At 35.2% G+C, this 22,289-nt stretch overlaps 1 protein-coding gene across 2 annotated transcripts in view; it reads right to left on the reverse strand.

Annotated features, from left to right (window-relative positions):
- Positions 1 to 3,475: 3,475 nt before the first annotated feature.
- Positions 3,476 to 22,289, reverse strand: part of LOC145685816 (ergosterol biosynthetic protein 28 homolog) — a 30,835-nt gene continuing 12,021 nt past the window's right edge. Inside the window, exons 4-5 of one of the 2 annotated variants that reach the window (XR_014131486.1) lie at positions 9,557 to 9,766; positions 3,476 to 4,243 (exon numbers count right to left, since the gene is read on the reverse strand). Coding sequence is in view for 1 of the 2 variants with exons in the window: in XM_081758388.1 (XP_081614514.1) it covers positions 9,630 to 9,766 (137 nt within the window). In the remaining variant the exon portion in view is untranslated. Of the gene's footprint in view, positions 9,767 to 22,289 lie in introns of both variants that reach the window. The other variant, XM_081758388.1, reaches the window with a different exon arrangement.

Here is a 22,289-nt window from a genome sequence, read left to right on the forward strand (position 1 = left end):
TTAAAGTTGGAGATTTCACTGATTATATCCGATCAGTTTTCTTCCTTTGATAGGATGTTTCCTACCGCGCCGGGAACATCTTCAATAACATTTTTTTCTTCCGTGTCACTGGATCATTTCGTTTACACTCCAAGTGTGGTTTTAGTTACTTATGAAATACTATTTTACACAGGATATTTCGTAGACTTAATTTCGGTTATTGTCACCAATTGGGTATCACTGTGATTTTAGCAGTCCACTCCCTATTTTATGAAGGGACCAATTGTTCGAATTAGCAGTTTATGTAGAATCCCACAATATCTCTCTTAATTTTAGTGCTACACTCCCAGAAACACAATAGAATTGTGTTCACCCACACAAGTTGTATAATTTGCAGTAATGTTTGTGTGTTGTTTAAATCCGCTTACCGGAATACAGTGTTTACAAGAGCCATGAAAAGTGAATTTTAGTAACAACACCTTTAGCAGCACCAAAATTAAAAGATATATGTCCTTTCATAAAACAGCGTGTGGACTAGTAAAATTATAGTACGAGTAACAAACAATAAATGACAATTAACAACCGAAATTAAGTATATGGAATACCCTGTATAAAACTGTATATTATACGATCGTTAAAAACACAACTGGTGATGTAAAGGAAAGGATGTGATTACAGAAAAAAAAAAAAAAAAAAAACTTACTGAAAATGTTCTTAGCGCGAAAGGAAACAGCCAATTAAAGGTATAAAACTGAGACAAAAGATAAGTCACGTTTACCATCCCTTTGACCAATTTAAACCTCAAAAACAATACGAGTAATTCTCGAGTCTCAAGCGCAGCTCATGCTATATTTCATAAAGGTTGAAGAGTTTTCACGAGATTTATCGTGAAACATACTTCTTTTTCGATCGGAAGATTTGGGAGAGGGTATGAATTGACTCCCTCATTCTTGTCAAATTTCAATTGCAAGCAAGAGGGATGACACATAAGCTTCAGAAAAAATAAACGCCACATTGCACCAAAATGAGTAATTTTCACAAGTTATCGTGGTATATATATATATATATTTTTTTAACTCATACTGTGTAAAAGAGAAAGTTTTGAAGTTTAGGAATTTACCCCTATTATCTCACTTATCCTTAGGTGATTTTAACCTTAATCAGTTAGGATGATTAGGAAACCTTAAAGAAAGTATCACATACGAATCGATTTTATAAATAACTAAGTTGCACTGAATGAAAAATTGCTTGTTTTCTAAGGTTGGAGGAAGGCAAGGGCCAAGTTTTTTTTCTTTCTTTTCTTTAAATAGATACATTTTACTTAATTTACGGTGGAACATGCACGATTTATGAATTCAAAGTAACTAGTGGTGTCACGCATTTAGAAGCGAGTTAAAGATTCTACTTACGTTGATAGTTTCAAAACCTCAATCTTGAAAAATTTCAACTTTAGGCAGATAGACTGATACAAAAGCATGTCAGAGTCGAATAGTAGCAGATCACTCACATAGCTTGAATAATAATAATAATAATAATAGCTATTAGTGCATTCACTATACAGGGTGTTCCCAAAGTCTGGAACCAGGGAAAATGAGCGTCTACTCAATGTGCTCGATATGTTGGCCCTTCTGTTGTGTTTATTGATGGAGCCTAGAGCCTGTCTATCTCAGGTGTGCCCTCGGAAAATATGCGAAGTATACTTCTGCCCCACCCCCGCCAACCCCTGACGGAGAAACACTCCCTTTGCTTAGAGGAAAAAAAAAAATAAATGACCTCAGCTGTGTTGCCAATTTGCCATTCAGTCTTTGGTCTTGACGAGTGAAGATCGTAGGCTACTTAGTATAGATAACAAGTCAGAGCACAGCGAAGCCCGTGAAACAATTCATCGTGGCAACGCTACCGCATCCACCAATTAAAGGATCTCGGCTGCAGCAACCTATCCCTCCTCTTTCGAGGGAGATACAGGAAAACACACATCGACAGCAGTGCCAGAAGGGGCACAGTTGAAATGGAAAGGTTCTGGTCACCTAATCCTGAAGAACACGTCGAATGGTCTCTGATGTGATTTGTGAACACGCTTCAACGATACGCTTCTGTATATGCACAAGGTTGATTTGATTTTGAGTTTAGCGTCCCTTTCAGCAGAGAGGCTATATGAGACGTCGATCTACAGCTTAACGTGGATTCGAATATGTGCTGCCGCCGAGAATCAAACCCAGATCTCCCACGCCAAAGGAGCGTATGCTAACCGCTTAGCCACGCGGGAGCTCCTAGATACACAAGGGATTGACTCCTCCCTCTCTTTTCAGACTTATGAGACACCCTGTAGTAAACGGAAGAATTTATTTAAGTTGGAAGTTTTTGAACTTTATCCTTGAAAGATTTCATAACAAACAATAAGACTGTTTTCAAGAAAAGTCACATCACTTTCAGAATTACAATTAGCGTATGAAAAGCTTTTCTGAAAGATGTTCTTGGAGTTTTAAATTAATCAAACCCGACTATACCCGAACTAGGAAACATGAAAGCTCACGTTTTGCTTCGAATAAATCTGATAATTTGAAGCAAATATATATCTGAACAATTTTTATTATTTATTCATTTCAAAATGAGGTAAACTTCCTCTTAATTTCAACTCTGAGGTGATAGTCCCCATTGCAAAACACTAAGATTCCATGTTTCATGAAAATTGTGTAATTTTAGGAAAGTTATCTATCAGCATTTTTCACGATGGAATAAATTCACTCTCTTATCTCTGACTAATCCCCAAAACAATGTGATTCTTAAGGCTCAAAACAAAACACACGTTGTTTCAAAAAAGTCAGAAATTTGTTAAGAAATTTATCGTGAAATATTTTGTAAATGAGCTCTCTGAACCAAAGTGAATCAACTATATTTTGGTCGATTTCTGAGTTTAAGCATAAAATCATTCGAGTTACATCAATGAATTTTATGCTACAATGAAGAACACGTGTAACTGTACAAAATGACGCAACGATCACATGAAACCCATTCCTCAATGACAGCAGTTCATGTCAAATTGCAACTGTTTCTAAAAAATGCTAATTTTTTACAAAACATGCATGTGTAGTCAGTTCGCTCTGGTGTCAGACGGCTCAAACTTGATAGGAGATAAACTAACACTGTCCCAGGTATTTTTTGTTTGTTTGTTTGTTTGTTTTTCACATTCCTACAGAGATGACGGTGGATTGTAAGACTACAAATTTCATTTCATTTCATTTCATTATCATCCCGTCTGTTGAAGGAAATAAAAGAGTATTTATATCTTTACAAAAAGAAAACAAATTTAGCAATAAATAATTCTTTTTTTTTTTTAGTAAAAAAAACTTAATCCCTTCTCCTACCCTTCGACCCCCCCCCCCCCCAAAAAAAACTCTGAACTAACACGTTAGATTGACTCTATGCATACTTTTCACGCAGGATACTCTAAGGCGGGTGTGTCTGAATGATTAACACAATATTATCAATTGCAATATGAATTCACAATATTTATTAGAACTCTCTAAAGACAAATAAACAATAACTAATAGCCGCATGTGTTGCCGTAACAACTGTAATCTGATTGATATAATACATATGCATTAAAACTCTATACAACACTGAAATAATTATTAGGTCAAGCTATTTTTATATTAGATCTAATGACCTGAACAATCCCTGAGATTAGTATTGTATAAGACTAGAAAATTTATCTATTTAAGAAAACAAAGAACAGAATGCAAAAATCTACAACTAAGTTTCCAATACAATACTTTATAAATACACACATTGCATAATCAAAACCAACAATAAGTCAATGTTCAAAAACAATAACAAATGCAAAACTCGGCTTATCCACATAGAGATTTTTCAAACAACACGGAAAAAAGCCACAATGTAAACAACGTATTTGGCATTTACTGTCAAAAACATTCATCAACTCGAACACGAGCATACCAGTATACAAAAGAACTTAAGGATACAATGTTTTTAAATTTCGGATAAGGCGAGTTTTGCATTTGGATTCAAATTTTTATTACAAATTAGAGAACACAAACATTTTGATTTAACTACAAAGTAGTGAGTATATGAAATTTTTCTGTCTTGTCTTTCAATATGAAAGATATTAACAGATTTTTCGATACATTCTTAACGATGATAATAATTATGGATAAAATTAATGTGATTTTCTTTTCGTTTTCCTATGCTCCATATCTTTTCTTTCTTTCTTTCTTTCTTTTTTTTTTTTAAATGTAGTGAATAACTGAAAGAATAAATATGAAATGTCAAAACTTTAGTAAACAATGTAATATTACCTAGAAAGTGGTTACCAAATAATAAGCAAAGAGCGATAACGATAATGAAATATAACTACAGAACATGATACAATTCAAATTTTTAAGCAACACGATTTTTTTTTTTTAAATAGAAGGGAAGTCAAAAAATAAAGGGACTTGCAATTTCTCTCACTAGGGTTTGGCAACACTGTTAGTATCCAGCGCTGAATTAGTGTCGTCTGCAACACTTCTATGCAACGTGTCACTCTTATTCCCGCGTTAGTCGTTGGTGTGTTGCACACTGTTAAACATGGCAGGTCCATTGTCGATCTGCACCAAGAAGAAAATGAGGGCAGTGATTCGCGTTTTGTTTGCGAAAGGTGTTATACCTGCGGAAATTATTCGTCGAATGCAAGTGCAGTATAGTGACAGTTGTTTATCGCATAGCAAGATCTACGAATAGATAGAGCGTTTCCAAAAGGGAAGAACTTTATGTGACGAGGAAAGATCGGGAAGGCCATCGACGTCAACGACTGAGGACTATTTGAAAGTCGTTAAGGGTATGGTAATGGAAAACAGACGAATCACAGTGGACGAAAGCGCTTTACATATCAGTCATGGTTCAGCATATTCCATCTTACACAATAGAGAAAGATGATTTGCAATCGATGCGGAAGTCATTGATGCGGTGCAACCGAAAAACTTTCAATTTTCTATCATTAGAATAAATGTACCTTTTCTTAAGTCCCTTTACTTTTTGACTTCCCCTCGTACAAAGTATCTACCGATTAATTATCTTTTCAATTTGTACCCATTACAAATGTCCTACACAAGATGTGCAAATTTCATTGGTTGGCTAAATCAACTATACTGATATAACTTCTTTGTGAATTCGCCAAGAGATCTGTCAGCTTCACAACACTGTTGAACTGAAGCCACTGACCACGGCACACATTATATAGATATGATGCAGTGTACAGTTAGGCACTGAACAACGACTGAATATCTTGCAACTCAGCAATTAAACTCGTAGAGAATGTCAGTAGCCTCATGATGTTTTGTGTATGTAATAAACGGTTTTATAGTTTCTGTTCGAAATACTTACGCGTAACAAATCTATGTATATATTTAATAATCAATTTTTTTTTATTTATTTTGAAAGTACTTTGAGTATAATTATTTTAATATATTTATTCTTCGATTGGTCAGCTGTATTAAATTCTAGGATTCCCAGGAAATGTATAACTAATTTAGTTTCTTTTCAAACCTATCTTGAAAACTTTCATTTCATTTAGATTTCAGATAGGCTTTTAAAGATGAATTATTTTACGATTACCTAGGGACACTAGAAACGTTGCTCTGGCGAAACATTTACAGGAAATAAGTTATTTTCAAATTATTCATATCATTTGCGAAATGAAAAGATAAAATTTGGTTTTCCACACATGTTTCTTTCATTAAATACTGACATTTCAAAAGCAATTTGCGCTGTTCATTTCCACAATTCAAGTAATAATAATAGTAATTTATTAATTTATTAAATAAATATATTAATGTACATATATCAATTAAACTTTTAAAATGAAAGACTCAAGTTGCTTCTGAAACCTTAGCATTTAAATAAAACAATAAATCTTACTTCGATCATTGTGAATACTTAAACGAAAACTGCGCTTAGAAAGTGAAGTGCTTTGTGAAAGTTTAAAGAAATATGTACACTCATGTCCAAAATTATTGTCGCATGTCTATAAATATGTTGTTCTACGAATATAATTTCATAACGAATTCGTCCTGTATTTCTTATAATGTTAGTATGTGTATAATCGGCAAAGACATATATGTGGAAAATTTCATGTCAAAAGAGCAGAAAATAAGAAGAATTAAACGAAAATAAAACTTTCTTCTCCATTTAGCAACATTTTGTTTTACGCATTCTAATTTTCGTATTTATAATTCTTTCCCTATGAATTTATCACAAATATACATTTCACGATTATACACATAGTATCAGTATTAAAAGTGCCTTGCAACATCATTATCAAATTATATTCTTACAAGAAGACAGTTTGAGATATGCGACAATCATTTTGGATATGAGTGTACATAACTTTGCGAATTAATAACAATATGAGAAAGGCAGTATTTGGACACTTTTAGAAAAAAAAAAAAACTCCCAAACCAATTAGAACTATAAGTGACAGTAGCTATGTTCAGTAAACTAATCTAAATATGAAGATTAAACAAATGCAAAGAGAAGTCAATATCTTTCACAAAAAAATCGAAATATAAGTATATACTTCAGTTTAAGTTCAACCCATAAAAGAATCAATAAAACTCAAACATCGATTCGTTCTATATTTACAATGGATTGGATTTGAGTTTAGCGTCTCGTTGAGCAGCGAGGCTATATGAGACGTGGACTTACAGGTAACGTGGAATCCGAGCCACATGAGTTCCCACCGGAAATTGAACCCGGGTCTCCTACGCCAAAGGTGCGTACGCTGTCCACAAAGCTAGGAGGGAGCTCATACATATTTCCAATGGAAATAACACTATTATGCATAGGAAGAACAACTCGATGTAATACAAAAACTCCCAGCACTCAGTAAATGGTATTTGATATGAAAAAAAATTTTATACATGAATATTTTTTTTTCTGTCTTTAACTCATTTCTATTACTACCATTTCTTAAAAATATATACATTATATACAGCACTTAAAAAGACAATATTCTTGCGTTCCAAGCTGTGAAACACATAGGCAATATTATAATTTTCATCCCCCCTCGTCTTTTATAAGCTTTGAAAGTGTTGTTTTTTAAATTTTCTTTTGAATTCTGTAAATAAATGAGTAATCTCAGATTATTTAATATGTTGATAAATACATTGTATTTTATCAGTAGGAAAACTGCTTTTTTCTACTTTAAGAAAAAATAATCAAAAAGTAAACTATAAATAGTCTAGTAATATTTTTTTTATCTTTATACATAAATTCTTTAGTCAGAAAACGAAATAAAATTTGTAAGAATCATGCTTTATGTGAGTAATTATGTAAGATTGTAATTAGAAAAAAGACCTTTCATCAACATTATCTTTAGCGATAATTAAAAAAAACAATCCAACACAGTCAAATATTAGCTATTTTTCTATCCTCTCAGAGTTTTAAATGGGCTAAGAAATACCCAATAACAATATCTACGTCATTGACTAGTGTAAGAAGTAAAAGAAAATTCGGTGAAAATGGGCAATATCACAGAGAATATAGTCACTACAAGGCAAGATTTTTATAAGAACTTCTCAAAGTTTTATTCTATCAGATCTAATAACCATAATATTGTTTTTTTTCTACATAAACAAATTACGATCAATTAAATATTCGATTAATTAAATATTATATACATTATTCTACAGAAATAATAATTGAAGTCTTTTAAAGCTGAATTTGGCACTTTAAAAATTACAATATTAAGATCGTCTTTTTTTTCAGAAAAAAGATTATATATATATATATATATTGTCAGAAATCAATGTATCTATATATGACAGAAGTACAAATACCTAAATCACACTCTATTAACCAATAGAAATCCATGATCGAATTAATTGAATAATTAATAACATGATGAAAAACACACGTGTCATGAGACTACTTTCAAGTGTAATTGAGCCTCATGCCTCATAGAGACTGGCATAATATCTTTCAAATGTTTGTTCACTATGTTCGAATTTTAAAATCTGATTTAATAAAACAATATAGAATTTTGGAATTGGTCTACTTACAATTTTGGTGATAGAAATGTTTGTACAGTCCGCAGCAAGAAAACCTGCAACATCAGCATGTAAGTTTATTGTGAAACTACGCTTAACAGCGCAGAGAATCAACATAATGTCTAAGTGGCACGAATCACGCCAAGGGAAACCTCGGCGTCCTCCCCTGCACACATATTTTCGAGTAAAATACTTCGTCGTTTCACAATAAACTTACATGCTCATGTTGCAGGATTTTTGCTGCGGACTGTATAAATCAAAGTTCATGTACAACATGAGCATTAAGTCATATGCGCAATTCACTCAACGAAAATTCGTGGAAAAAACATATCAAATTAACTCCTGTTTCTTCAGTTTTCAAATACATTTTCATCTAATATAATAATTACATATGAAGATATATATATATATATATATATATATATATATATATATATATAGACTATCGAATTCGAATGGCTAACATACTAACCCCATTAAAATTCACAAAACTAACAAATTATAAATAATTCTTAGATTATATATCACAATCTATTATTAGAAATTCATAGATACATGTTACATACTATATGAGATATGATGAAAGGCAGATAGAATTAAAGGCAGGGTTGTTAATGGTAACGGAATCAAAGATGTATTGGGAACTTACATAAACGTTTAAATCACTTTCTGGATTAACTTCGAATTAACGTTTATAGACAGATAATATGTAAAAATGGATCAACCCGAATTATTTCGGACATACTTTTTTTTCTCTCTCTTAGGCTCTGACTGGATTAATTCGAAATGTTTTCTCGTTATATATTTCATTCCACAGAACGGCTCTTTCAATGAAGACGTACTAAAGGAAGCTAATGAAGAACGACAGATCATGTAGAAAATAGGGAAAAAGAAGAAACAGCATGCTTGGCCATTTTATTCGACATTCCGATTGGATCACCGTGTTGATGGAAAGGCAGAAGGAAAACCAGGAAGAGGAAGAGCAAGGAGAAAAGTTTTAAAATTTCCATGTTGCCCCTCTTATGGTTGAGATGAGAAAGAAGAATTAAAGTTGTAATTATCCTTACTTAAAACTACGAAGTGAGCAGAGTGCTTTTATACTACTTATTTTTTAACGAAATTAATCTACTGGTATTACCCATATTAGAATCAATAGTGCAAGAACAGATCACCGTGGGCTACTTCTCACGAGTTACCGCTCCACGGGTTGGTCACTGCTCACCTAAAGCAACGAAAGGTCGGTTTTGCTGCAATATCGGTTCTAGTTGACGTACCCAAAAAAAACTTACTTTCTGAAGTTTTGGAATTGGTCTGTTTCGGAACCAGAACCGATTTTCACACAGAATTAATTTCAGTTCAGGGTCCGAAACGGTTTTTATCACAAATTGTTTTTCGGTTTCGTGCTCGGAATAATCTTTTTGGGAAAATCGGTACCGTTACTATTAACAATCCTGATTATAGGATCTTCAATGAAACCTCTACTACTCTAATATAATACTTTAACTGATATATATATATAAAAAAAGACAAACCTGTACAAACGAGATATGCATATAATACAATTCTAAGAACTCCAAGAAAAAGAAATAAAAGAACATCACAGCTTTATTTCATATGGTCTTTCTTCCCTCTTTTCTTCCTCAAGGCTGCTGCTTGTTTTAAGAGCTCCACGTTTTCATCCTCTGATACAACTGGCGGTTCCAAATACTTAGGAATTACCAGCAAACCGCATAGCGTTATCACTGGAAATATTAAAGTATAATATATATGCATGTAAATGTTGATGGAGAAAATAAACAAAATAATTAACAAAAGACAATTTTAAAAACAGTACAGTCAACAAGCACTGTTTCTATTTTATGAATGCAAATTATGAAAGTGGTTTAATAGTCTTTGATCTATACAAAATCAATATTGGAACAAAATATACAGGGTAGTTCAAAATAAAGGACCTAATTTTATACGTACATATATAAATATTTCCTTAACTTTACAAGGTATGTGAATGATCTTAACACCACTTTAAAGGTAAGTCCTAAATTTTCAAATGCTACCGCTAAAGCGCACAGCCACGCAATGTTAATTGAACGCAAATGTGCTTTATCGCAAAGAAACGTTTATGGACTGTTCTTTTCTTAATACATTTGAGGAAGGAGCCAGTTTTGCAGATTGCCAAAAGGCTCGTTAACTCGAGTAACCGTGTTATAAAAAAGTATGTAAACTTGTTCTACGCGTATCCTAAATGTTCATGATAAAGGGAAAATTTGACGTTGTGAAAGCGGGAGTTTGCGAAGTGGAAAAATTATATACTGTTGTTAAGTTTGATGTGTATGTCGGTCTCAAGACATCCATTGGAAAAAGGACGAAGTGAATCCTGACTAGACAATTGTTACTAAATGAATAGTTCCACAAATGGGCTTTTTGGTGGACAAACCTGTGTGTGTGGGTTTTTCTATGTGTTCACCCATTTTCTTCCATCATTTTCATCCATCTCATTATCACTGCCTTCCTCAACCTCGGTGCATGATTGTGCGACGTTAAACTTTAAGCTATAGGGTACGCACTATTAATATTAAAATCCTACCTTGTACCCGATGTATACAAGGTTTAATCACATATAAGATTGTAATTTTAATGTATTCTACGTTCATCGCCTCACTTAAACCCAAAAGGCTTCTCCGACCAATCCCAAAATCGTTTATCAAAGATCCACCACTTTCCCAGCCTCATTGTAAGAACTTGTCCTTCGAACCACCTCTCACTAACACAGAAGAAATCCACAATTTGCCCTGCATATTTGAATCAGTATGATCAAACATCCTATCATAAACACATAATTTCCACTATCCCGGAAGTAGCAATTCTCTCTACCTCATTTACGTTCTTAAATGCATCCACTGTTCAGGCTTCTATGATGGCAAAAATTAAAACTCCACAACTACTTAGTATTCCCCACTGGTCTAATGGTTAGCGCGTGTGCCTTAGGTGAACTTAGCCCCGGGTTCGATTCCCGATGGGATAACACAGAAAAAAATCATAATTATTCACTTTCACTAAACATTCGTCTTGTTTTGCCTACAGGGCACAACCGTGGGACTTTAAAAAAATTCATTTCATTTCATTTCCATAACTCCTTTTTCAATCAGGATCAACGATCACTGACATCACACAGCTCTCAAATCCCTAGCTACTGTTCTACATCACAATTCATCATAACAGCATATTTGGACACAGCTCCCACTTAAGTATGCCCAAACTCCTTTCAACAGAAACTTGTATTCCACAGAAACATATGGAAAGACTCTCACATTACCATCATATCCCTAAACTGCCATTCTAGTATTAACTGTCTATAGGTCCGTATCTAACTACACTCAGTCCGTTTCCCAAACAACTATTTTTACCATTGCCAAATTCTTTACATTTTACTAGAACTTTTTATATATACTACTTGCTCTCTATTCTCTTATGATCTAATGTTCCAGAAGATAATGAATTATCATCATCATAGAAATTCTGAGATTATCTGCAGGTTACTTGCTGCAACTGAGAAGCTTTCATGCACCATGGTCTTCAGCTAACCTTTTTTGTCTTTATGTATAATTATTCTGTTTAGATACCGTCCATCAACTACAGTCTCCTTCGCCTCCTCCTTCTCTTTCCTGCTACCATACCATCGATCATAATAAGTTCCTTCTCACCTAATGTTCCAACCAGTTTCTCATCATATTTTTAATTACATCTAACATTGTTCTTTTCTCCCATTACTTTCACATCCTTTCATTCGTTTTACGTTCGACCCACCTAATTCTCTCCATTCTCTCCATGCCCACTTTTCGAAAGCTTTCAGTCTTTTTTTTTTCTCATTGCTTTTGCGTAATGTCCATGCTCCTGCCACACAGAGTACAACACTACACACGCAATATTTTATAAGTCTTTTTCTCAACTCTTTGTCTAGGAACTCAAAAAATTGAGCTTTCTTCATTCAAAAAGCTTCTTTCTTCATTCCTATACTTACTATTTCACGTCCGCACTAATAACACTACCCAAGTATCGAAAAAAAAAAATGAAAGGAAATGAAATCTTTTGAGTTTTACGTCCCACGGTTATGCCGGTTAGGCTAAAGGAGACGGTGATTATGAGAAATGAATGAAATGGTGGAATGAAGAAAGCAGGAGGAAACGGGAGAACCCCGAGAAAACCCACGCACACGGTGTTTGTCCATCACAAAGTCCACTTGGCGGGGGGCTGGGATCGAACCCGGGACCCCAAGCACCAGAGGTGAAAGCTCTACCACTGAGCCACCGCGGCCCCCACCCAAGTATCGAAAACTAGTCACCTATTCCTATTTTCTTCCCCCTACTTCTATGAAGAGATATCGACAGCTTCGTTGCAATCCCCATGCATTTTGTCCTTCTAACATTTACTTTCATCTTATATTCTTCACAACCCCACCTCAAGCTTTCTTTTCAGTTTTATCAACAAGCGCCATTACTTCTGCAAACCGTATATATATCTAATCATTCTACCTCCTAGCTGCAATACTGTTTTCATTATATAGACTCTTCTACATAGATATTCAATAACGTCGGCTAACATTCCTGTCGAGCTTCTCTTTCAATTGCACTCTCCTCTATTATTTCTGTCCCATTTCTAACACACACTCGTTGGTTCATGCATAGGTTTGTTCCGAGTCTTCGATATTTCCATTCCAATCCAACCTTCTTCAGAACTCCCATCAACAATTTCCAGTTCACCCGGTCACTAGCCTTCTTTAGATCAATAAACTCAACATTCACATTTTTTTTTCTTTTTCTATAAACCTTTTACCGATTATCCTTAATAACCCAATTGCATCTCTAGTGCCCTTATCTTTCCTAAAACTTAACTGTTCCTTTTTAACTTCTTCATTTGTTCGTCCATACAATCTGTTCAGTGTTCGAACCACAATTTCTGCTTCACACGATATGAGACCTCACATCTCATATGAGTCCTGTAGTTTTCACACTTCTCGGTTCGATTTCTTAGCCAACGGTATCATGATCGTCTGTAAGAAATCTTAAGGCTACTTCTTTGCTAAATATATTTCCGTACAGAGTCGAAATAATTGCCCCGCCTTTGTCTCCAATATTGCTAATGAATTTGATTGGTATATTATCTATCCCGGTTGTCTTTACATTCCTAACCTCGAATATAGCTTTTTCAAACTCATTCCGAAGAATATTAAACCTTTTACCTTCCTCACGTATTTCACTTTCTACTTCAACATCTAGGCCACACGATCTATCCTCACTCTCATGTAAGTCATCAACATTTCTTTCCATCTTCCTATGACTTGAATCCAATTGCTGACTACCTTTCCATTCTTATTTCCTACTGCCATTGTAATACCTCTTGTTTCCCTCAAACTTCCACAAACTTCCCCTTCTTGTACACTCCCTCATATTTTCCAACTCTTCTTGATTCTCCTATGTCCTCACACTTTCTTTTGTAGAACCTATTGCTTGCTCTGTTGTCTTTCGTAACTCATTGTTTAACTTCCTGTACATCTTTCTGCCCTCTTCTGCATCAACCTGTTTCCACGCCCTCCTTTCTCTAATTTTTTTGCAACATACGATCAGTAACTTTAGTCGTTTGCTGTTCGCGGTAACCTATTACTACTTCTGCAGCCTGCAGTATGCAAAGTTTACACAGTGGAAACAGAATTAAAGTACATGTTATAACGTAATCGTTATGCGTCTCTTACAGAATCCTTGTATATACAACAGGATTTCTTAGAATCAGCACGCAGCAAGACAAAATTCTTGGAAATCAAAAAGCTGCGAAGTTTCTCGCTCACAAGTTTTTCTACGTGTGTGTAGTTGCTCATCCACTTCTCTCTTTGTATGGCCTAATTTGGGAGAAGAATTCGTCTCAGCTTAGCTCTCTTCCCCCTCCTACACAAGCCGAGTTGCGAAGCGAAGACGCAACATCGGACTATATGCTATAATTTGCATATTTTGTGATAAATACTGATTATTTATATTGCCATGTGATTAAATGTGGTTAATGTGCTTTTGATAATGCAATAACTAATCAATTAATTCTTATCAGTGAAGCAACTACCTAAAAACTAAGTGCTTTGTGGGAACTATCTTTCGTTCTAATAGTGTATCCATACGCGTCCATTGTGCAAGAAGAGAGTAGTACCCACACAAGGCGCGATGAGTGGGATTCTGGCTACTAAAGAGAACGCATCACATCACTTTTGTTTCCCACTTCAGTTTTCTTTCATTATTTATTTCGTGATCATAGTGACATGAAAATTCTCAACGCAATTCCTGAAACTCGCTTTGTCACTAATTCTTCAATAAGAATTATAGCCTAGAAAGAATTTTGACGTTATAGTACTCCGAAAGTTCTAATTGTCTATAAAGTGTACCAACGGACGAAATATAGTAGTCTATTTTAATTAGAATGGACGATGGAACCAGCATGCGGGAGGAGTGAAAGGATTCAACAAACTGTGGGTAAATTTCTCAGTGTTCAGTGATCAGTGTTTACGCGTACCGGTCGACTGACTTTCGTAATCGCAATTACGCGTGCGGGAAATATCGTTCTTCCGTCGCAGATATACGAAAAGGGGCCAGATCCATTTACCCATAAAAATTTATTTGTGTTATAATTATGTGAGTGTTGTGGTGGCTTACAGTTTTAAATATATATCCTAAATATATATTCAGTTATCTTTAATTACTTCCTCAAGCAGTTATAATAAAAATGTGATAGTGTGCATATTACATAATAATATTCGGTGTTAGAGGATAAGTATTGTGCATATGTATATTTTATTATGTTTACAGTTTCCGCAGTGCTATAGGTTGGTATCACCCTTCATGGAATGAATAGAATAGAAATATATATCGCACCCAACGTTCCCCGAACTTCTGACCGTAAAACTGGGTGACCACTATTGGGAACCATCAGCTGATTCAGCTGAGGTGAATCTAGGGAGTTACCACGAACACGGTATAAACTTAATGCCAATAGTCCATGGTTCGAATCCCGACTTTCACCATTTTTGTTCTTTGTTGGTTAATATAGGTACTTGTGGGTTGGTATCATCCAGTCCAAGTGTCTGTTTCCTTTCATGAATCAGTACATGGACGTTCACGGATCAAACCCGATACCATTACATCTGTTTACACAAACAGCAACCCATAGGGAATGAACCCAGATACCCTCATAATGTAAAGTACAGAACAGAAATAAACAATCAAAAAGTCATTAAAACTAATGATGATTTTGGTCGTTTATTTTTGTTCCGTACTTTAATCAGTTCTTTCTTTACGCGCTTCATCGGATCTCAAAACGATTAGCGAAATAGTGCCTGCTTCGGGATTCCTTTGTTCGAACTATATATGCAGGGTGTAACCTTTATCTTGAAACGCCTTTATCACTTCTAAAGTAATAGATAAAATTCAATGAAATTTTGTAACATGCTAATATCAACAGGGGACATTGTTTGACATGCTCTGAAATATCACTAGATTAAAAGTGTTGCCAACCCATCATATATTTTTAATCATCATCATCAGGTTATTAGATATTTCAAATTAAAAATTCACAATACTATATTTATTCGGTGTTACAAACGAAGGACGCTTTAGTATGGCAAACATCCTTAAGTATCTAAATTTTGGAAGCTTCTACAATAATAATAACACAAGTGAGACGTACGTGTCAATACATATCGGAAGTATGTTAGTATCGAATATTATGACCATGATATGACGTAATCCTAACAAGTAGGAAAAAATTACAAAGGGCTGAAAATTTTAACATCTTCAAAATATTTTATTTCGAAGAAGTGTTTAGATTAGTATCACATCCTATCACATATTTGGTTTCCAATAAACTTTAAGATCTTAATGCCATTCACAGTAACTTATACCCCAACACGTACCGGAGATATGATATACATTGCTCAAATTGCAACACTACTTAAAGTTATGTAATTGTGGAAACTTAATACAATTACAGTTATCAAAACGTATGCTTAATGTTTATAGAAAAAAAAATGAAATATTTCAGTTTAAGGTCCCATGGTTACGCCCTTTACGGTAAGGGAGACGATGATTAAAGCAAATGAATGATGACAGCAGAATTGGTAGAATGGTGTTTGTCCACGAGCACGGTGTTTGTCCACCACAAAGTCCACACGGCGCGAGCTAGGATCGAACCAGGGACCCTAAGCACTGGAGGCGACTCTTTACCACTGAGCCACCGCCCCCCCCAGCAGAATTGGTAGAATGAGAAAATGGAAGGAAACGGGAGTATCCCAAGAAACCCCACGTACACATTCTCGTCCACCACAGACTTTACTTGGCTGGAAAAATATTTATAGAATCAGAAGAAAGTAACGTCGTTTGAAACAATTTCCCACAGTTACGTCATTTTCAGCAGTACAGTCATGTCTAGTCATGTTTTTCGTATCTCCGGAACGGGCTGTGATATCAAATTGGAGTAAATACCATTAATGGTATTTGCCTTTATTAACAACCATTTATGAGATTAGATGTGATACTTATATAAACACTTTTTCGAAATAAGCCCTTTCACGGAAGTAAAATTTTCAATCCTTTGTAACTTTGTTCCTATATATTAGAAATATGTCATACTCGTATCATGGTCATAGTATTCGACTTTAAGGTACTTCCGATGTGTATTAACACATGTCCCACGGGGACACGGTAGCTTACTGGTAGAATGCTTACTTCTGGTGCGTGGGGTATGTGGTTCGATCCTGGCCAAAGTAAGTTTATGGTGGACAACATCGTGTCCGTGGGTTTTCTCGGGTACTCCCAGTCCTCCACCCTTCTCATTCCACAAATTCTTCCATTATTATTCACTTGCCTTAATCATCGTCTTTCTTAGCTTAAAGGAGATAATCATGGGACGTTAAACTGAAATATTTACGTCCGTCTTACTTGCGTTATTATTGTTGTAGTGGCCTCCAAAATTAAGATGTTTATGACAAAATAGCGTCCTTAGTTTGGAAACATTGAATAATAAATCGTAGGGGAACAGGGTGGCTCAGTGATAGAGCGCTTACTTCTGGTGCGTGGGGTCCCTGGTTCGATCTCCGGCCAAGTAATTTTGTGAAAATGAAATGAAATTTTTGAGTTTTACGTCGCACGGTTATGCCGGTTAGGCTAAAGGAGACGGTGATTATGAGAAATGAATGAAATGGTGGAATGAAGAAAGTGGGAGGAAACGGGAGAACCCCGAGAAAACCCACGAGCACAGTGTCCACAAAAAAGTCCACACGGCGCGAGCTGGGATCGAACCAGGGACCCCAAGCACCGGAGGTGAACGCTCTACCACTGAGCTACTATGCCCCCAAGTAATTTTGTAGTGGACAAATTTGTGTCCATTGGTTTTCTCGAGTACTATTTCCTCCCACATTCTAATTCTACCCATTTTTGATTATTCAGCATTCACTTGCTTTAATCATCCATCTCCCTTAGCCTAAAGGGCATAATCGTGGAGCGTTAAAACTAAAAGAATAAACGTGGCAGTAGAAGTTTTCGATTAACATTTCGGTTTGAAACACGTGACATAGTGCCATTTACAGAAATAAGCTTATGTTGGGTTGTTAATTTTGTGATATTGCAGAATAAGTCACACAAAGCCCTCTCCTCCTGTCGGTATTTCCATGCTTTAGAAGTTACAAGATAAAGAGTACTATAAATCTCTCTCTTTATTTATTATTCTCTATATTATTAGTAATCTTTAGCGACCAATCAGTCAGTTGTTTTTATCTTTCTCCATTGAATATTCTCTACTTTCAACCTTTGCAACACAATTGCATGATTGCGTTTCAACATACCGTCCACCTGGTCGTTTCTGTTTCTGTTACTTATTTATTTCATTTTCATTTATTTTAATTATTTATTTATTTTTTCATTTCTCTTTCTACTTCTTTTCCGTTCTGTCTGAAGAAACGCTTATTAAATGAGAATACACAGAATGATAAACAAGATTCACCAACTTTCCTCCAATCCTAATATTTAAGGAGCGAAATGTGCCCCATCACCCATTCCAAGTCGGGTGCTACTGGTTACAACAATATGCTAGTGGAACTTATAAGATTGTAAGAGTCCGCTAGTCCACACAGTAACTCTTGAACGAAAGAGAATTGTTTTGAAATCTGTTTTCTACAGTACATAGCAAGAGCGATTATCTCGGCCGAGTTCGATAATCGACTCAGTCCCTTAAGATTTTAACGGGTAACGACGACTTTAACTGTAGTTATCCATACTCCATTTTTCACTATTGAAACAAAGGTAGTAAAATTTACACATCACGCCGTTATATAGCAGCAAATATTTCCGATGGTTGATATCCACCGGACGAAATTCAAACTTTTAGATGTGATTTTTTTTTTTTTTTTTTTATAGCATGGAGGCACCGTGACTCAGTGGTAGAGCGCTTACCTCTGGTGCATGGGTTCAATCCTCGGCCAGGTAAGTTTGTGGTGGACAACACCGTGTCCGTGGGTTTTCTTCTGGTACTCCCGTTTCCTCCGATATTCTCATTCCACCAATTCTTCCATCATTATTTACTTGCCTTAATCATTGTCTCCCTTAGCCTAAACGGGGTAACGTGGGACGTTAAACTGAAACAAAATTCTTTTCCTTTTTATTAACACCTTTACAGAGTTTATTTGCTCTGTGAACGGAAGTTTTCTTTTTTTAGATATTCTTTTATAGCTGTTTACCTTTTAAAGTCTCACCTACGTTTTTCAGGGAGGAATTTTTCGTTTAACTTTGAACTGAACGAGGATTATCAGCGTTTGGCACTCCAGACTTCTTCTTCCTATATATTTAGATCTTCCTTTTTTTCTAATAATGGAATTCTATTATATATACCTTGAATATACTTTAAATCAACTCTAATTTACAAATACTAGTTGTTACCTCAAAACCTTTGGCCCCCTTTACATTATAGGTTAAAATCGTTCTTAATTAAAAGACGTAATTGTTTATATTTATGTGGACACAGTGGCTCAGTGGTTCAGCGTTCAACTCTAGTGCGTGGGGTTTTCTCCTGGTACTCCCACATTTTCATTCCACCGATTCTTTCATCATCATCACTTCCCTTAATCTTTCGTATCCCTCACCCTAAAAAAGATTTTATTTTTTTTTAAAGTTTGCCTAACAAGTAACTTGAGGATACACAAACTTTAATGTTCAAATGTAAATATGGTTACGGCTCTTGTCTAATAATACACAGTAAAGCACGTTCATGTTAAGCATAATCGCTATCCATTTTTAAATAAGTGTAATTAAACTGAAACAATACAGCTTAAGTTGCAATTAAATTGTCATAATCCTTATTATAAAAAGCGAGTTGAGTTGATCTTGAGTTCAACGTCCCTTTCATCAGCGAGGCTATATGAGACGCGACCTACTGATTAACATGGAGTCCGACAACATGAGCTCCCGCCGGGAATCGAACCCGGATCTCCCACGCTAATTATAAAAAGTGAATGTCTTAGGGATGTAACTATAATTCCTCACAGTTAACACTTACTGCTCCGCTACGTAGGTAGGCAGTATATGTAGCGGAGTGACGTGTGTTAACTAACTAGCTCTATGGCCTATGGAACCCGAAGGTTGAATGCCGCGTTCTTAAAAGCTCTTCATTGACTTCTACCCTTAGCTAACTGGATCCAGTTTCTACTTTGTATTCCTATTTCTGAGAGATCCATCTTAGTATTGTCCTCCATCTGCTCGTAGTCTTCCTAATGATCGTTTTTCGATTGTGTACTTCCAATTAAACCTTTAACAGCGTTCATCTTTCTTCCATTTTGACTACATGACCTGCCCACCTGAGTCTCCTAGACTTGATGACCCTAACAATGTTTGGTAAACAATGTATAAATTATGTAGTTCCTCGTTATGAAGTTTCCGCCATTCCCCATTCCCGTTCCTCTTGGGTCCGAATATTCGCCTCAGGATCTTGTTCCCAAATACTTTCAGTCTACGTTCTTCCTTCAGACTAAGCGACCATGTTTCGCAACCATACAGAACAATAGGAATGATGAATGTTTAATATATTTTAAATTTCAAATTCCTCGACAGAATTTGCGACGACAAAAGATTTTGAACTCAATAATAACACGAATTCCCTGCTTTTAGTCGATATTTAATTTCTTCGTGAATAGTTTTTCGTCTGTTAATAGTGATACTAGATATTTGAAAGTATTATTTGATATTTAAACGCCTGCAGAGACATAGGTTTCGAAGTAAATGCAGAGAAAACTAGACACATGGAAGTTCATCGGGATCGTAATACAGCAAATTATGGATGCGTGTGTTAACTATTAAAAATTAGTGTTACTCAGATTGAGAGACTCTCTCTTCACAATAAGGATTATAATTATAAATCACAAATTTAATTTTCGTACAGCAAAAAAAAAAAAAATGTTTAAATAAGACGTCAAGAAGAAATAAATAAAAGCAAAATATTAAAATCAGCGTTCATTCAAAGTCAACAGAAATCAATGATTGACAAATCAATATAGTGCAGGTACTCAATAACAGTTAATAACTTTTATAGCCCTTTGCACTATGTGAATTAAACGCCTTATTTGAATTATACTAAATGTCGACGGTACAAAAAAATCTTCTCTCTGAATATATTATCAATATAAGTGTCTCTGACCTTCCTCAATTGGATCTCCAAATATTACAGCGGCTCTCTCTTCTTGTCAGTGGGAAGAAAAAGCCGTTCTCAAGTTTCAAGACCCAATTAACGAAGGTAAGAGAGACTAACCGAATGATATTTTGGAACAGAGACTTGGTGAAAAATTTACTTAGTTTCTTTATGTATTTTGAGGATCAAATTAAAGACACTATATAAGTCTTATACTTTTTTTTTGCTTGTACACTCCGCATCAAAAAAATTGCGACAGATAACGCCGTGCAGCTAGGCCACCCAATATACACCTTCTTATCCCATAATCGTGTCTGGTAAAGAGACTCCCTCTCTCTCCTCTTTTCTTAGCTAACAACATGAACGCAATTTTAATTTCAAACTACATATGTATTAGTATCGATAAAATGAAATAACAAAACCGAGACGAAACAAGATTCATAAGTTTATTTAGGGAGAAACTGAAACACACACAATGAAAAATTGAAATCAAGGGATATCTATTACACAGAGGTTCAGAAATGAGGCAGAGAGAGAGAGAGAGAAGGCAAGAGAAGAAGAAAAAGAAAAGGGAGAACAGATAAAAATGTGAAATTTTAAACTTACTAAGAAAATAACCTAACATTATAAAGTTCCGTTACCAGAAATCCAACAGTAATATAGAAATAATGTCTGTTTTTATATTTTTTTCAGGACTATTCGAATATATAGAGGATGCTTGAAACATTCATTAAGTCACTTTCAAAAATGATAGCATACGCAATTTCCAGTAGAACTGTAGATCTCACAGACACATCTAAGATAATGTCTACAGTTTAACACATGCTTTGTTTTCGCATGGTTCGGTTGTAAATTCGGTAGTGTTCAATGGACGAACTGATGAAAACTACATTCTAATAAACCCAATAGGTAGCGTAGGTCATATCTTCCATTCCAGACTACTAATGCAAAGTGAACAAAAAAAAAAAAAAAAAAAAAAAAAAGGAAGAAAGAAATATAAAATTGAATGAGTGCTATTTTACTCCTAAAGTTCAAGGCTAAAGTAAGCAATATTTGGCTTCGAATTTCAGGTGGCATGATAGTGTAGCGGTATCGTAATGGGCTTACGATTAATAAAGCTGTGCAGCATAGGTTCAAGTCCTGTTCACGCCAAAGTTGCATTTTTTACAAAGTGATAGTGAAGAATCGATTTCTCAGATTCGACATGTAATGCTTAAGAATGTGGAAGCAAAGACCTTTATCATGATAGAGACGATTTACGAATGTTGGTTGGGAAAGGGCAAGGGATTTGCCAGGATATTCGAAACACTTCATTGATCTGCAGTAAACACTTTTCGTGTTATCGTTCTCAGAAAGAAATATTACAGCATTTGTTGAAGAAAGTTTGGGTAAAGCAGTCGGTGGTGTAGTGGTAAAGTACCAGATTTCCAAGAGGAAAACCTGGGTTTGATTCCCCACCAGGTAGTATAACTTTTTCGCATAAAATAGTGGCTGCAAACAGAGATTTATCTCCTGTTGGAGAACTTACAAAGCATCACTAGCGAGAATTCGAATAAACAGTGT

This window comes from Thermobia domestica, chromosome 5 (assembly GCF_964235325.1).
Source record: "Thermobia domestica chromosome 5, izTheDome1.hap1.1, whole genome shotgun sequence".
Lineage (NCBI taxonomy): Eukaryota > Metazoa > Arthropoda > Insecta > Zygentoma > Lepismatidae > Thermobia > Thermobia domestica.